The sequence below is a fragment of the Leishmania infantum genome, chromosome 31 (genome assembly GCF_000002875.2).
Source record: "Leishmania infantum JPCM5 genome chromosome 31".
Classification (NCBI taxonomy): Eukaryota; Euglenozoa; class Kinetoplastea; order Trypanosomatida; family Trypanosomatidae; genus Leishmania; species Leishmania infantum.
The window spans coordinates 947,452-962,906 of NC_009415.2; the positions used below are offsets into that span (position 1 = coordinate 947,452).

General features: G+C 58.7%; 3 protein-coding genes across 3 annotated transcripts; all 3 read right to left on the minus strand.

Moving 5' to 3' along the window:
• Positions 1–536: 536 nt before the first annotated feature.
• LINJ_31_2010 (tryparedoxin-like protein) lies at positions 537–1,199 on the minus strand (the record flags this gene model as incomplete). Its single annotated transcript, XM_001467454.1, has 1 exon — positions 537–1,199. The coding sequence occupies one exon, from the start codon at positions 1,197–1,199 to the stop codon at positions 537–539; it is 663 nt and encodes a 220-aa protein (XP_001467491.1).
• A 1,305-nt stretch (positions 1,200–2,504) lies between these two features.
• Positions 2,505–2,717, minus strand: LINJ_31_2020 (hypothetical protein, unknown function; the record flags this gene model as incomplete). Its single annotated transcript, XM_001467455.1, has 1 exon — positions 2,505–2,717. One exon carries the CDS (start codon positions 2,715–2,717, stop codon positions 2,505–2,507), a length of 213 nt encoding a protein of 70 aa, XP_001467492.1.
• Positions 2,718–7,440: 4,723 nt separating this feature from the next.
• Positions 7,441–10,794, minus strand: LINJ_31_2030 (hypothetical protein, unknown function; the record flags this gene model as incomplete). Its single annotated transcript, XM_001467456.1, has 1 exon — positions 7,441–10,794. The coding sequence occupies one exon, from the start codon at positions 10,792–10,794 to the stop codon at positions 7,441–7,443; it is 3,354 nt and encodes a 1,117-aa protein (XP_001467493.1).
• Positions 10,795–15,455: the final 4,661 nt, after the last annotated feature.

The following is a 15,455-nucleotide window of genomic DNA, read 5'->3' on the forward strand; positions in this document are numbered from 1 at the left end:
GTTGATACTCACTTGCAAGACGCTGTGGACGAGCATGAGAAAGAAAAGACGCAGAACAAACTGGAAGGGGCGATGCACATCTTCGTGTTGGTCTGCTGCACCACGCGAGTGAGGCTGGGGTGCCGAAAGAAGCCCTCGTACTACTTGGTATTGCTGAGTGAGCCGTGATAGTCCTGTTGCAGGGAGCTGACGGAGTTCTGACAGCACTCTCTCACTGGTTTTCGTTGGCCATGAGAAACCTCCCTCGGTCTTAAGACTCTAGGCAACAAAAACCGATTAGCGCGACACGCGCACCCGAGTGCCCACGAGAGAAGAGACTTGAGTACTTCGTTTCACGAGGGGGCATATGAAGGAATGAGCAACGGCATGCGCGCACACCTCTTCTGCTTCCCGCGCCCAACAGTTACTGGATAAGCAAAGTCAGCAGGAGGATCGTCAGTACTACAATGGCCGCCGTTTTTTTTTTCATGAAGGAGTGTCGGGCCGCGTTGATGATGGCGGCGGCGCTATGCCACGGAAAGCTCTGTGCGTCCGGGTCACGCAGTACCATGTCGCGACCATAGCTCGTCATGACACGTCGCTCGGCGTTGTTTTCCAAAACTAGCAGCGACGGAATCGAAAAGGAGCCCGTGCTGCTGGGCCCAGTCTCGGCCGATCGTCTGCGCAGCATTGTATAATAAAGCGAGCCAGTCTCCGTGCGCCTCGCTGAAGTGCGTCCTCATCTCATCTGGTGAACTGTCGCTGGAGACGAAGAGAACCTCGAAGTTGTGCTTTACGTGATGCTTCTCGTGAAATGCCTTTTTGCTTTGGCGTGAAGCGGCGGCATGGCGGGCACCAGTGGGCGGAGAAGCAGATGAGCACGTACTTTTTGCCAGCGAGGACTTCAGCGGCAGCAACAGTGCCTTGTTTGCGCAGCAGCTCGATTGCCGCATTCTCGAACAGATGCGACATGAAAGCCAGAAGAGAGGCCGCGTGGGGCGGAGCGGCTCTGCGAGGAAAAACGCGGCACTATTCGTGTCGAGGATACATGGGCGACAGCAAGTGGGAGGTACGAAACGACACACAACTTGGCGAGAGAGAGAAAGACAGTCAGGGGGGGGGGAGGGATGCACATAGAGACATGAAGGGCCGTGCGGAAACGCGTGTCGGCCCATGGAGGACTTGCTACAGCAACAGACGTGGGTGCGCGAGAGCCGCATGACAAGTGCTTCACGCAAAGCAGCGTCGTGTACGCTGAATGGCCCTTGGCAGGCAGGCGCACAGCAACGCACATGCCTTGCAATCCTCCCGCAGAGTCTTTTTGCTCACACAGCCCAGAGGCCCACGAGTACTGCCTCGCAGGGGCAGTGCTTCGCTTCATGTACGAGGGATTTCCGCCGCCTCTGAGCGACGCCGCAGTGCGTCGCATAAAAGCAAAACGCGACAGACGGTCAGCGCCGCGAAGGAGTTCGCCTACGCGAGAGACGGCAAGATCCGCCGACCAATGTACGGGTACATGAATGCCCGTGTATCGAGCAGATGTCCCATCATGATGGCGAGAATGTCCACTGCATCACCATAGCAGCCCTTCTCTCTGTTTGTGCGATTCTTTGAACAGCAAAGGAGCTGACGGAGGGGGAGGGGGCACACACCTCTCAGCGCGCCGTATCTCAGGGCCTGATACACCTCCTTCCGCTCTCTGTGAAGAAGCCACTAAACCCCCCTCCTCCACACCTAACCTTGCCAATGCCGAGCTACTTCTGGTGCTGACATGGCCTAGTGCCTGCGGCATAGCGAGCTCCAAGCGATGTACCGCTGATGTCGGCGGTCAGGTCCTGGATGGCGTGGTGCTGGAGTAACCTGCGGCGGCGAACACGCTTGCGCCATCCACATGATGTGCAAGGTGCCAGCGTGGCTCGAGCGCATTCCGCCCACGTCCCTCACACCGCCAACTGGTGTGGGGAGCCTGAGGCCACCCCGAGGGAAGGATGCGCCAGGTGGCCACCGGCACTAGTGGGCGCGGCTGTGAGGCGGGCGGGCAGAGTGTGAGGCAGCGGCCACGCTCAGGTGACTGAGTCGGTGCACGGCTGTAACGCGTGTGTGCAGGGCTGCTTCGCACCACGCGATGGGGGCCTGTGACCGGCGTGGAGGGGGTGTAAAGTGGAGCTGAGCTCATGTATGGCAAAGAAGCGGGCACGCTGAAGGAAAGAGCAGACAGCAACGGCAGGGAGTCATAAAGAAAGCAGAAGAACACATGCTGCAAAGCAAGACGAGGCAGTATCTACGTGAGAGATGGCGAAAGCGAGAGAGGAGGAGGGAGAAGGGGGCGGAGGTGGTGGCTATGCGCATGTGATTGCACGCAGGCGCACTCACAGGAAAGCTCTGACAGCTCGCAAAGGAAGACGAGGGAGGGGGCGATGTTGGTGTTGCCTCGTAACACCGCCCTACGGCGCACAGAGCAAAACAACGTTGGGCGACAATACCACTACAGACTTGTTCGTGCGAGAGGGGGAACGAAAAGGCCTCTATTTATACGCGGACAAGCAACGACCACACGAGGCGTCCCACGAGGCGGCTCTAAGGTGCAGATTTGCCTGCATCTCTTCGAGTCTCTTCCATGCTGCTGCGAACTCCTTTGACCGCTTCTCCTCCACCTCCTTCACTCCCACCGCAGCGCCCTCGAGCTGTGTCAGCGTGAAGGCCATCAAGCCATCAAGAGTCCTCTTGTAAAGCTCCATGCCACCGATTTCCTGTGCCACGCGAACCCTCTCCGACTTGGCACGCTTCGTGGAGTCGAGCGTACTACTCAGCTCTTGTTGGCATCGCTGCAGGAATGGTGTGGAGGTGTGCGTGTAGGTAGTTCGCTATTGTGGCAGCCTCCTCGCCATCGCCGGCGCGTGGAGGAGAGGCTGTAGGGGGCGCACTGTCACTGCAGCATCGTTGCCACATGTTGACGCCAATCGGACTTCACTGCTCCTTTACAGGGCCCACGCGCGTTGGGTGAGGCTGGCTCTTGTAGAACCTGAAGTTTTGCAGCTATAGCAGCTGTATTGGACGTGTTAGTAGTACCGAGCAATGTACGCACAGGACTGTGACCTGACGAGGTGCTCGTTTGAGGGGAGAACGAAAGGGAGAGCGAGGTGTTGCTGACAGAACTCGGAGGTGGGATAGCGCTGACCCCCCCCCCCCCCCAATGACTCGTGTCGTCTGCAATAGCAGCGTGTTACTCCTCCAGTCCATCTGCCGTCCCTTTTTCGGACTCAAAGGACTTGTAGCGCATCGAGGGTGGCGGCGCGGCAGGCTAGCCTCGATGACTATCGGCATTTCAAGATCTTGTGGCTGTACCATACGTGCGCCTCCCGTTGAGAAGCGGGGCGCACTCATGAGTCACGTCGGTCACACGGCTTTTACAGTGATCCCAGACAGATGGAGAGGACGCTGTAGAGCACTGCTTTGCTGCGACGCCATCCATGCAGGTGAACATCCCCCCCCGCTGTGAAGCTAGGGGGAGAGGTAGCTGCGTTACCTGCAACCGATTTGGAGGCGTGCTTGTCTCCATTTCCTTCTTTTTGGTGGGACGGCGCCAGAGTTCTACTCGAGGAAAGCGCTTCCATCGCTGCAGCGTTGCCGTCGTCGTCGTCAACGCGCGCCCTTTGCGACGCCCACGACGGCAGCAACGCCTTACACACATGCCTACCACACAAAGCAGCAGAAGGCTACACAGGGCAACCGCGACGCTTGACCAGAGGCTGTAGAGGGCGCCGGTGGATGCAGAGCTCTTGGCGAGTCCCCGGGCATCGCTTTGCCCGTGGGGAAGAGCAACGAAAGGAGGAGGGGGGGAGGGGGGGGGGACATGACAGCGAAGCCCGCGACTTTATCGCAGCACCATCCGCCCCACATTGTATGCACATGTGCTTATGTGCGTGCGTATCAGGGAAGAGAGAGAGAGACGGGGAGGGGCGGGGGCACGAGCGATGAGGATGCAGAGGTACTCCGCCCATGGCTAGGCGCATACCGCACAGTGCTGTCACACAAAACAACACATATGCACATAAAGCAGAAGACGGAGGACGCACCAAGGGCTGCGACTGCTGCAACGCATGGAAAGACGCGCAAGCGTTCTTTCTGCTTCTCACTGTTGATGTTTGCTTGGTTCCATGACATGGTACGAAGACAGGTCACAGGCCTAAACGAAAAGGCCGCAGAGGCAACATGATGAGCACAGCAGAGAGATGGGTTAGGGGGGGGGAGACAGAGAGTGAGAGAATCCCCTCCCCCTTCCCTCCTCCCCAAGCATGCGTTCTATGCAGCTGTTTCGTTTGTTGGTGTTCGTTCTGCTCGCTGCTCAGAGGGGCTGCGCACAGCCGTCGCACGTGCATCTGTCGTGTCGAGAAGGAGCATTAACACCGACGGCAAAAAAACAACAAAAAAGGGAGACACACCGGGGTGGAATCGCCATCGTCGCCGGTGCGGCAAAAAAAAAGGGGCACACTTGCTTCAACGGATGAGGAAAGACTCAGAGACAGAGGGGGAGGGGGTGGCGGAGGGAAAAGGTGACGGTAGAGAGGCGGAAGGGCAAGACACTCACCTCCCTCCCACGCCATCTCCTTTCCTCTGCCTCACTCCCTCCGCCCGTAGGCGTCGACTCGCAGAGGTGAATGTGCCTGAGAAGTGCGCAGCCACGCTAGGCACACAACCACTCTCAAGTTGAACAGACACATGCACACGGAGGCGAAGGGAGCAGAGAAAGGAAAGCCATCGGCACGATGGAGGGGTGGTGGTGGTGTTGGCCGAAGACAAACAGCAAAGGAAGGCAACAACAGTGACACCTGTCTTCGCGGGCAGGGATAGACGCGAATCACAAGAGAAAAGAGGGAAGAGGAGGGAAGGGGGCTGTGGTGGGGGAAGGCTGCAGAAGTAGCAGCTGTCGTATTCGTAGGAAGGGGAAACACATACAAGCACATATCGGTTATAATACTAATGAAAAAAATGCGCAAGGGACACGTGCAGGCACACGATGCTAACACAGACACAGGCATGTCTTGGTATTGTAATACACACGCACACACACACAAAACAAATATGATCGAAAAGACAAGTTGAGAGGGAGGAGGATGAGGCAGAGCGGGGAAGAAACACGCCGGAGCACAAAAACTTTCGGGTGACAGCTTGCTGCTCTCTATCCGAGTAAGCAGCGCATCGCGCGAAAGCCAGCCCAGAAACAAAACAAAACAAAAAAAGGTAGTGTCTGCGAAGGGGGGAGGGGGAGGGCCACGCCACGCGCGGATGCGGAAACCCTCACGACTACTCGCACCCGCATCAAGCACATCACGACCTTCGCAAAAGACGACTATGAACAAAGCCTACACGGACGGGGAAAAGCGGCCCCTCTCCCACGCCTTGAATGCGCCAGCGGACATCTTCCTCCGCCGGCCCACGGTGGCAGCATCGCATGCGGGTGTCGTCTGTGTAGAGCTCTCAGGGGAGGGGGAGGAGAGAGGGAGGGGGGAGGGAGCAAGACAAAGACCCTACGCTGCTGCTCCTTGCTGGCGATGACATGCAATTCCTTTGACCTACGATGAAGTCCATTCGCCAGCGGAGACAGACGAGGGATGATGATGAGTGCTGTAGCCGCGGGGGTGGGTGGGGCGGGGGGGGAGAGAGAATAAGCAACAGCAACGAGGAAGGGCTTGCGCTAAGCGCATACAGGACCAGAAGACAAAAAAGAGGAACGCGCTAGAAGAATGCGGATTTCAGGCGCACGACTCGTCTGCTGCGACGACAGTTTCACTGCTTCTTTTGCTGTTGTGTATGGCCGACCTCGTTTCACCACATCCGCCGGATGAGGCCAACGCACGTGCGTTCGAGCCATATATCGTTTTTTTTGTTTTGCAACTCTTCGCGGTGTATTCGTGAGCAGTTCCGATTGAGAGGGGCGAAAGCGGTGTTCCCTCGAGAGTAACGCACGCAGACACGTATCCACGCACGGATACATGTGCAGCGATGCACATACACACACACACACACACAAACACAAAATATCAAGGAGTAGAGAGCCGAGATGAGTGCCGATCGGCACACACACAATGAAGTACGCGGAAGAGGTAACATCACCTCTTTCCTTCGCTGCGTTGTGCTCCTCCATGGAGGCGAAGTAAGAATCTTACGGGACAAAAGGGAGCAAGGGATGGAAGGAAAGCGAGAACTACGTGGCACCACCGTGTACACATGCCCGCACGCGAACCACAGACACGGACAACAGAGGGGACGGAAACAGACAAGCAAAGGACACAGGAGTCGAAGAGACAGCGCGACAGCATCGAAAAGCGCAATGCATGCGGACAAGCAGGGGAAAAAAAGATGTAGGGGGCACACGTGTGTGTGTGCTTGCATCGAACAACACACGCCAACGCAGCCAAGCAGCCGAGGCAAGCAGAAGAGCAGAATGACGAGAAAGAGAAATACACCGGCTGCCTTTCAAAGCCTGAGCATGGCAAACGGGTGTGGCAGACTAGCATTAGCGTTGAAAGGCTGAGAGTCGTACTTCAACAAAGGACAAAAACGCTGGCAACCACCAGGGGAGAATGAAAAAAAAAAAAGATGCAGTCGCTGAGCCCATCAACAAGAGCCACAGACTCATATGAACAGCATATCTGGTGTTGGCGGCATCATCCTCTCCTCTCTTTTTCTCGCTGTATATGTGTGTGTGTGTGTGTGACTCTCTCAGATAGGCGCACGCGACATTGGAGTAAAGTCATCGGCAACGAAGACGTTTTGGCTGCCCCATGAATCGTGCGCGTGCGCCAGGCCGCCAGCAGATAAAGCGGCTGGCTCGTTTGAGCTTCTGGGATGCTGCCCTGAGCTTGATGCACCACTGGTTCTCGTGGTCGGTGTAACCGAAGCCGTTGTGCTTGCAGGAGAGTTGGTCTCGCTGTTACAGGGATATGGTGAACACGACTGCTGTCTCTGGTGTTCGCCGTCTGCTCCGGCTCCTGGCCTCTCGGAACAGCCCGTGGAGTTGACCGGTGATCGCGCAGCCGGCGCTTTTGATTTGCCACAGGTGCTACGGGGCTTCGTGGCTTGCCGCCGCGCAGGCCCTGCTCCCAGGGTGCATCGCCGACAGAGGTCCGTCGCACCAGGAGTTCCGGGAGCCACACTTGCTGCGCCGGTCACAAGATCATCCACCTCACAGTCTCAAGGCAGCTTTACCCGCTGGCGCTTCCGCAGCTAACAACACCTATGCTGCATCCAGCCTTGTAGCGGTGCTGGTGCCGACTGAGGTGAGACCATCGTCAACGCAGAGACACGGCGCCGCACGGGCTCGCTGCCCCCCGCCGCGCACTGCGCACGGTTCAGCTGTGGGAGCTGCATGAGCCCCTGCATATGTTGCTCTTCCTCGTGCAGGATGTCGCTGAGACTTGCCGCCTTCGCGACGCCTAGCACGTGAACGCTAGAGGGGCTTTACAAGCCATTCATCTGTGCGGCGCCGTCCGTGGGTGCTTCCAGGCTGTAGTACGACGCTTCTCCGTACTCGGCGACGGCTCTTCGGCGCTGCAGCTCGTCCTGTTGCGCTTTGCTCGCGCGAGCCTCGGCGCTGTAGAAGCCGTTCGCCACCACCTCAGCGCCACTACGCGAAGGCACAGGCATGGCGCCGTCCCCGTGAGTAGGGTTGCCCTGACTGCTGCTTCGACTCGAACTCACCTCACAGGCTGAGCGACCGCCACCGCTGAGGCGACTACCTCGAGAGACACCAAGCACGGCGGCGCCCGAGGACCGATCCACATGGACACCACCGCGGCCTCCAGCTTGTCGCGCGCTGCAAGGAACACTCAAGGATCGCATAAAAGACGCTGCAGATGCGGTCGCCGCGCCAGGGTGAACGACCTCCACAGCACAGTCGACAGGGTCACTCACAAGGCGACTGTACAGTTCGTGGGGATGGCTTGCATTAACTTCTACTGTCGGCACATCGACAGCGGCAGTGGCTGCGAAAGGGGTGCGATAGCGATAAAGACCGCCGCGGCCGCCACGTCGACGCGCATAAGAACGGTGCGTTGCAGCGTTTGCTGTGCCCCAAGTGCTGTCACTGCGGCGGCCGCGGCCGGCCCCGCTCGTGGCGCCGTTAATGTAGTCCTCCCAGTCACTCGCACACTCGTCTTCGTCAATGGTCTCACTGGCCTCGGCGCCATCCGCTAGCCTCACAGCAAGTGGAGGATCACGCAGAGCTTGAGGAAACGGATGCAGCCACTCGCGGCGGTACACTCGGAGCAGCCGGTACAACTCCCCCTGCGGCGGCACATTGTGTATATGGTTCAACAACGCCACCCCTTCCTTGGCGACAGGGAGGCGAAGGCGGACTTCCGGCTGGGGCTGCGGTGTTCTCTCAGCATCGGTAGCGGCATTTCTGCGCGCTGCCAGCGTGATAGCCGACTCTGCGATGGAAATGGTGTGGGGTGAGGCTGGACTGGATGCGTCTGCAGCTTTTTGATGCCCACTCTGCCTGCCGTCGTTGAGCTCAACACTCTCACCTGCGCCAAAACTTTGGTCCTCCTCCAGCGTTGTGTGATGGCTGGCCATATCGTTGGAGATAAAGCGCACCAAAGGTCGGAAAACGGCGTACTCGGGACCGATGCTTGCAGGACGGGGAGGTTGCGGCCGCTGCTGCGAATCCGTCGACGGCGGCGGCAGATAAGTACCCAAGGGCGAAAAGTTGTACCCGGACGCCTGAGAGAAGTCGGCCGAGACGTTGCCGTCCCCACGCTCCAAGACATTGAAGTCGTTGCTGTGCCTCTGCGGGGACGATTTCAGCAGGCGGCGCGCGCTGGAAGCAGGGTGCAGAGCCCTGGAACTGTTGACTCGGCGCCACAGCGCGGACACCGGTGACCCACTGCGGGGCGGCGTCGGTTCGCCAGTGGCGGGGCAGTCCCCGAACGTTGACTGCGGTGTATCCTCCAGAAACTCACCGGAGAAAAAGGACAGCAGCATCTGGTGATTCGAGACCATCTGCGACTGCGACGGCACACGGGACGGAGTCGCTGAAACAGCATCGTCACGAGGGGATTGCGGCCAGCCACTCAGAGACCTCTTGTGCCGCATACTGCTCGGACTCCTGCGATTTTCTGGACGGCTCATGGCACCGTCATCGCCTTCTCCACGTGCAGGTGCATTGTCCCTTGATAGAGCAGATGGGGCTTTGCTCAATGCACTCGCTGTATCGGTATGCTCACATGTCTTGAAGGGCAATGACTGTACCGGCGATGCACTGCGTTGACGTGAGTGTGCGCTAGCGGTGATGTTATTGTTCTTACTATCAACCACCAATCCATCCGCACCGCCCTTTGGAGGCCCTTGCAACTGTGGAGCGCCACTGGTAGACGAGAGAGACGGGGGGTAGTGGCGACGTGTGGGCTGCGTTGCATTTCCTTCGCTCATCGTCGTCAGCACGGGCAGCCGCCACGGAGCTGCGGCTGCACAGCATGAACTCTGAGTGACTTCCAACGGGCCCTCTTCCTCGCAATGGAGCGCATCTGCACGCCTCTCTCGCCGTGTAGAGACGCTGTCATGAGTTGATGTGTGCGATGCTGTAGTGGCAACTCGTGATGTGCTTGAAGCCGCCGCCTCCCCCGCTTCCAGAACTTGATCGGAGTGCAGGATTGCGCAACGCGCATTACGCACGGACATGAGCGATGCCGAGCGGCGAGCTTCACGGCGGAGGGCGTCTTTGGACGTGGTGAGCTGGATTCCCTGAGAAGAGACCAAAATGATGATGTCTGCTCGGGGGCCTTCGACGTCGCCTGATTGGGCGATGGAGCCCGCTGCTTCACTGAGCGCCACCGCACGAGCACCCCCCACCACCGATTGTGCTGTATTGGGTATTGTGGTGCTTGAAGGAGCACCAGCATGCACTATCCTGGGGCTTTGGCCGGAGCGCACCGACCTGGACGGCACACTTCCTGCCCGCTCTCGGTGGGCTTGCGGCAATACGAGAGACGAGCTGTCCAGGATGCGACCTCTGTGACCTCCGCACCGCACTTCAGCACCATTTGTTGTGGTGAAACTTTGCGGTGTCAGGCCAGAATAGCGCGGCAGCAAAGTGAAGGGGGTGTGGTGAAGATGCTCGCGACGGTGATGCTGGGGTCCCTCTTGAGCGTTGGAGGGTGTGCCTGACTCGGTGTGCCGCGGCGTTGTGGGAAGACAGTTGGTACTGGAGCTCCCTTGACGACCGCGCTGGCGCCGAGCACGGCGATGTAAGTTCATGAATCGACGGTTCTCTCTTGCCTCTTGAAGCTCACTCGAGTGCAGGCTGCGTTCTGGCCCAAGAGCGACACTGTCCTCTTCATTCACAGCGTCACCAGAAGCCGCGACGACTACTTCAGCGCTCGGCAAACTGGGCCGACGCTGCGGAGAGCGCGCCAGCACATGGGCCTCGGGCTCACCGAGCTGCACAGCTGCAGGCAATCGGCCAGACACCAAGCAGCGCTGCTGGCGCTGGGGGCCATTTTCGCCGCTAGCCCGGCTGCCCGAGAACTCCAAGGACATCGCTGTTGAGGCGGAGCGGTTCGACTCTCTTGGCTGCATGCTGCCAATGTGCCGCAACGATGACGGCTCTGCTACAGGCGTGGGGGCGGGCGGATGTGCTGGTGTGTGCACCTGCGATGGCGCTTGCCGCGGCTGCAAAAGCTCACGCGTGCTATTCGACGAGGAGCGTAAGGTGGGTGGTTCTGGAAGAGTTCGCCTGTGATGAGCCATGCACCCGCCAGCGGTTGCGTTAGTAGCGGCGCGCTCTGGCGTAAACAAGCGTGGGAAGACGGGCATCGCAACTTGCTGCGCTCAACATAAATGTGGCTGGGTGGAGGGGCATATAACTTGGGCATTCATGAAACCGCAGATCTTGCCTTCTTTCTCTCTTACTTGCGCTCCCTTTGAAGAGCGAGCAGCCGTTCAAGCAGCTGCGTTACGGAGTGCAACAGGGATGTAAGCAACCCTTGTTTGGGGAGAGGGAAGCACAGGAGAGCACACTAGATACCGACAGAGAGGGAGAGAGAGAGGAAAAAAAAAGAGGACGGAGAGAAGCAGACGCATAAGAGAACCGAGTCACACACACACATAACGCCGACTGAACCGCCGCTAGAGAAAGGCGGCCGCGAGACTGAGGAAAAGAACGAAGCAGGCACGAGAAGATTTTGAGAAGATAAACAGGGAGAAGAATGATGGTGTACCCGTCGACAAAAGGAAAACAACGTCAGGGCGAGAGAAGTTAGACACACACCAGACCAAAAATGAAGCCACGACACGCTCCGTCACTTTTTGTGTGTGAGGGGCGGGTGCGCACAGAGGCTCCACTGCACAGACGCCGTGTACAGAGTAAAGGCAACAGTGTCGCAAATGCGCGCACATGACAGGCTAGTCCCGCCAAGTGTATCGATGTGGCTGATCAGACGACCGACATGAACTAGGCGGAGTGTCAAGGGCAACACCGTATGAAAACAGGAGGAACGGAGGAAAGGACTGAAGGGTGCACGGTAGCATGGAAGAGGGGAGAGACGGGTGAGTTGCTCCTGTGCCCCCTAATGTGCATCACATTCACATCGTCGGCATGCCAAGCAGACGGGGATCCTCTTTCACGACAAACCAGCTGTCTACTACGGACTGCGGCTGCATGCACGTGGCTTGCAGCCTATCCTGTGCGTGTGTGTGGATTTGCGTGCTATCTTTGTCAATACATGCGTAAGCAGCGCCGTTGTTAGAGTGGCGCAAGGATCGTGATCGTATGGCAGACAGGTTATCAGGGAAGAGCGAGAGTCACTGAGAAAGAGCAAGCGAGGAAAACCAAGAGAGAGAGAAAGCGTACAACGTGGGTGCGCGCAGTTCCTCAACAGCAGGAGTAAGAACAAAAGTAGAAGGGAAGGCCGATATCAGACGCGCTGCGCCTCCTTCCCTGGATCAATGAAGAATGAAGGTCGAGGTGAGAGAACACAAACATCGAATGCTGTGAAGACCCGCAGAGCACGTCATCTGGATGTCCCACAAGCTTGGCGGCACAAGTACGAAGCGCTTTCAATGCTGAAAAGAACAAAGAGAGACAATTAACTACCCTCCTACGCGGAGTCGTTGCCTGCTTAAGATCCAGCAATGCTCCATCACGGCCACATGCACATGCTCGCTTGCTGTGTGCCCCACTTGGATCGACCCTGGCGTCACAATCACTAAGGGAATCTCGAGGCACTCCTGGAAGAGGCCCGACTCAATGCTGTCGCTCTTCTTCCATACAATCTCAACCTTGCAGAGGCATCGCACACCCGTCGTGAGTGCGGCCTCCTTGCTGGCATTGAGGGATTCGATAAACACCGTTTTCAAAAGCTCTGCCGTGGCGTCTAGACACTTCTGCCGCATCTTCGGGAGTACAGTGTTGCCGATTTCGGTGATCAAAGTGTCTTCATGGGCACGATGGGGTCGGTGAAACAAACGCGGAGAACGAAGTTGCGCACTGCCGGGACCGTGCTTGCGGCGCTGCCACACTCAATCATACAGGTAGGCATGGGGGTACAAGTGTGGGGAGTCGACCGGCGCGGCAGCGGCGCGGGCTAGCGTGCACCCCGACCCGTTCGCGGAGCCCAAGCACCGCCTAACGGATCTTGGGAATGATCGAAGCCGTGTACTCGATGACGTTGCAGCTCTTCCTCGCCACCAAGGAGGAGTGAATCACCTTACCCTCTACCTCAACCTTCCCTGAAGCAAAACCCGTGTTCGCAGTGCACACAGACATGCGAGTCGCACCTCTTCTGTGATGCAGCCGTCTGTCATGAAGCCGTGCTCCTTGAGGTGCGAGGTAAGATATGGGACAACAATGCAGTCGACTTCCTCGTCGAAGGAGAAGGCGTAGCGGACGGACTCCATACGCTTCATTTTCAGAAACACTGAGGTGAGCAAAACAGCACCCGCGACGAAGCCCTTCATACTGATGCCGTTATGCCCGCATACCTTGTCATCCTTCATGGTGAACAAGTTTGCGCCCCACTTCTGTGTGCCCAGGGGGGCACAATGCCGCCCTGCATCTCACCGTTGGCCCTTTGCAGGGTGACTCAGATGCGTGCCTTGTCTTTCCTGTGGCCGTACACCAGAACACAGCCGATACCCTTGCTCTTGGGGTAGGCCTCCGCGTAGCGAATGGGGTCGAGATTCGATTCGGTTGATCAAGTTGCGTCGAGGCCGGTCAGCTTGCCAAGCCATGACCTCGAATTAATGACGTAGTGAAACGTTGCCGTGATGAAAATAAAGGGCGGGGTGCGGCTGGCGCTGGGCGGGGCGCTTTGGTGCCTGCGCCGCTGTCAGGGCTTGGGTGTGGCCTCCCCGGCCGGGGGCGGCGGCCCGCGTCGGTTTTGGGGCTGCCGCCAGGTGGTGGGGGGTTGGCCCCCCCCCCCCCCCCACCCCTTGCCGCCGCGGGGCGTGGGCGGCTTGCCCCTGGCCCGTGGGGCGCGGGGAACGCCGGTGCCCCCCTCCGCACCGCCCGCGGAGGCCGCAAGCGCAGAACAACGGCCGCCGGGGACAAAACGACCGGGGGGGGGGGCGCCGCGCCGGGGCGGGGCGGAAGAAAGGGGGCGCGCCGCCAATCCCGTCGTGCTTGTGGTGCTGGCGAATGGGGCCCTCCTTTGGGGCAGCGGGGTGCGGCGGGCAGAGCTGGGGGGAACATTGGGAAGTAATGATCCCCCCCTCTCCCAAGCAAAAAGCTGTATCGCGTTGAGCGGCTAAAGGGCAGCCTCGCTTTCTGGCAGGGAGCAGGGGGCACAACGCCGCTTAGCATTCGCTGCGTCTGCAGGCTGCCCATGGCTGCGCTATGCGGGGTAACGGGGTTGCCGCCTCTGCCCTCCAGAGCGCATATGGCGACAAATACGCGTTGGAACAATAAGCCACAGATAGGGAAGAAATGAAAGAAGAGGGGCGAGAGTAGGTGGGCAGGGAAGGGGGGGGGTACAGAGGAAGGCGAGGAGCACAAATGCAAACGGAAGAGATACCTTTATTCAACATGCCCATTCCCCTTTATGCCACGCTGAGGTGTTCCCCGTCATGAGGGGCATGGAAGAGAGAACGAAAAGAGAGCGAAAATCAGGCCAAGGCTTCCGTACAGAGGTGTGAAAGCAAAAGACTGAGTGCCGGCGGCTTACGTCAGCAATAACACACCCAGGAGACCTCAGCCGGAGGCGACGAACTCGCAAATGGTGGAAAGAGTCGAGTCTGCGACCCTAGCGCCGCTGCTGACGTCGCGATGCGCCTCGACTAGTAGCCCTGCGTGACGCCGGCCGGCGTACGGAAGCGGCGTGACGCGATGCCGTAGGTTTTGCTGAGCAGGATGCCGGGGTGCCAGAGCTGTAGTTGGCGTTGATAGAGGCCTGCGTGCTGCAGCCGAACTGCACCTTTGCTTTTTCGGCCACCTTGGCGGTGTTGGCTGGCTGGAGCGTAGCCATTGCCGTGAAGGTTTTTGAGGATCGTGCTGTGCGCCGAGGTGTTGGCGCTGAGGCTGCGCGCGTGCCGCACCTCGTATTTGATGACGTGCACGGTCTGCGGGTAGGCGGCGATGCCCTTGGGCGACGCGTTGAGGATGCCGACGGAGGGGCGGCCGTTGCCAAAGTACTTGGCAGGTAGTTGCCCAGGGGATGACGTTACGAGAATCGGGGCTGCGGAGAGGTAGAGGATGAAAGCTGCCTCTGCGATCCCGACGGTGGTGTGCGAGGCGGCGATGGTGCTCTGGCCTCAAAGCGAGGCGGTGGTAATGAGGGGAGAGGGCCGATAACGAGATGCTGCCGTTGACGCGCTGCACGCTGGGTGTGGGAGAGCGGACGTAGAATGTGGGGGTTCGCGGTGGGGTGGAGGAAGTGGAAGCGAGTTGTGAGTGCTGTGGACCACATCCCTAGAGAGGCTGCCGCAGAGGTGCACCGTTGTCTTGTATTCCGGCACCACATCGACGTGGATTAACCAGGGTCTCCCCTGCACTTGGAAAGGATGGTACATGTGGGGCACATGCAATCAGTGACAGATGAACGAATGCAGCAGGCTGGTGAGTTTATTCGCCGGTGCGCGGGGGTAGGCTCTTGCAGCCAAACACAACGGTGTGTGTGTGTGTGTGCGCAACGTGTGGCTGAGGCCAGCGTGAGGAAACGAAAGCCTCACGTCAAGATGATGTTCGACGGAAGGCGGGCTTCGGTATACGGTGCTGCTAGAGGAGTTCGTGACTTAGGGACGACATTCAGAAAAGAATATCAGGTGACGGAAGCCGGGTACTGTGCCAAACGACGGCTTCCCTCTCATCAGCGGAGTAGTACACGCACACACACACACACATATACACATATATGTGTCGCGTTGACTTGAGCCTGATGAGCACGGGAGAGACGTTGTTAGCACAGCGATGGCGAAGAGATGCTTATAGAGGGAGTGAGTGACGGGGTGGCGCGTCGGCTTGCAGGGGCAGGGGGTGACGC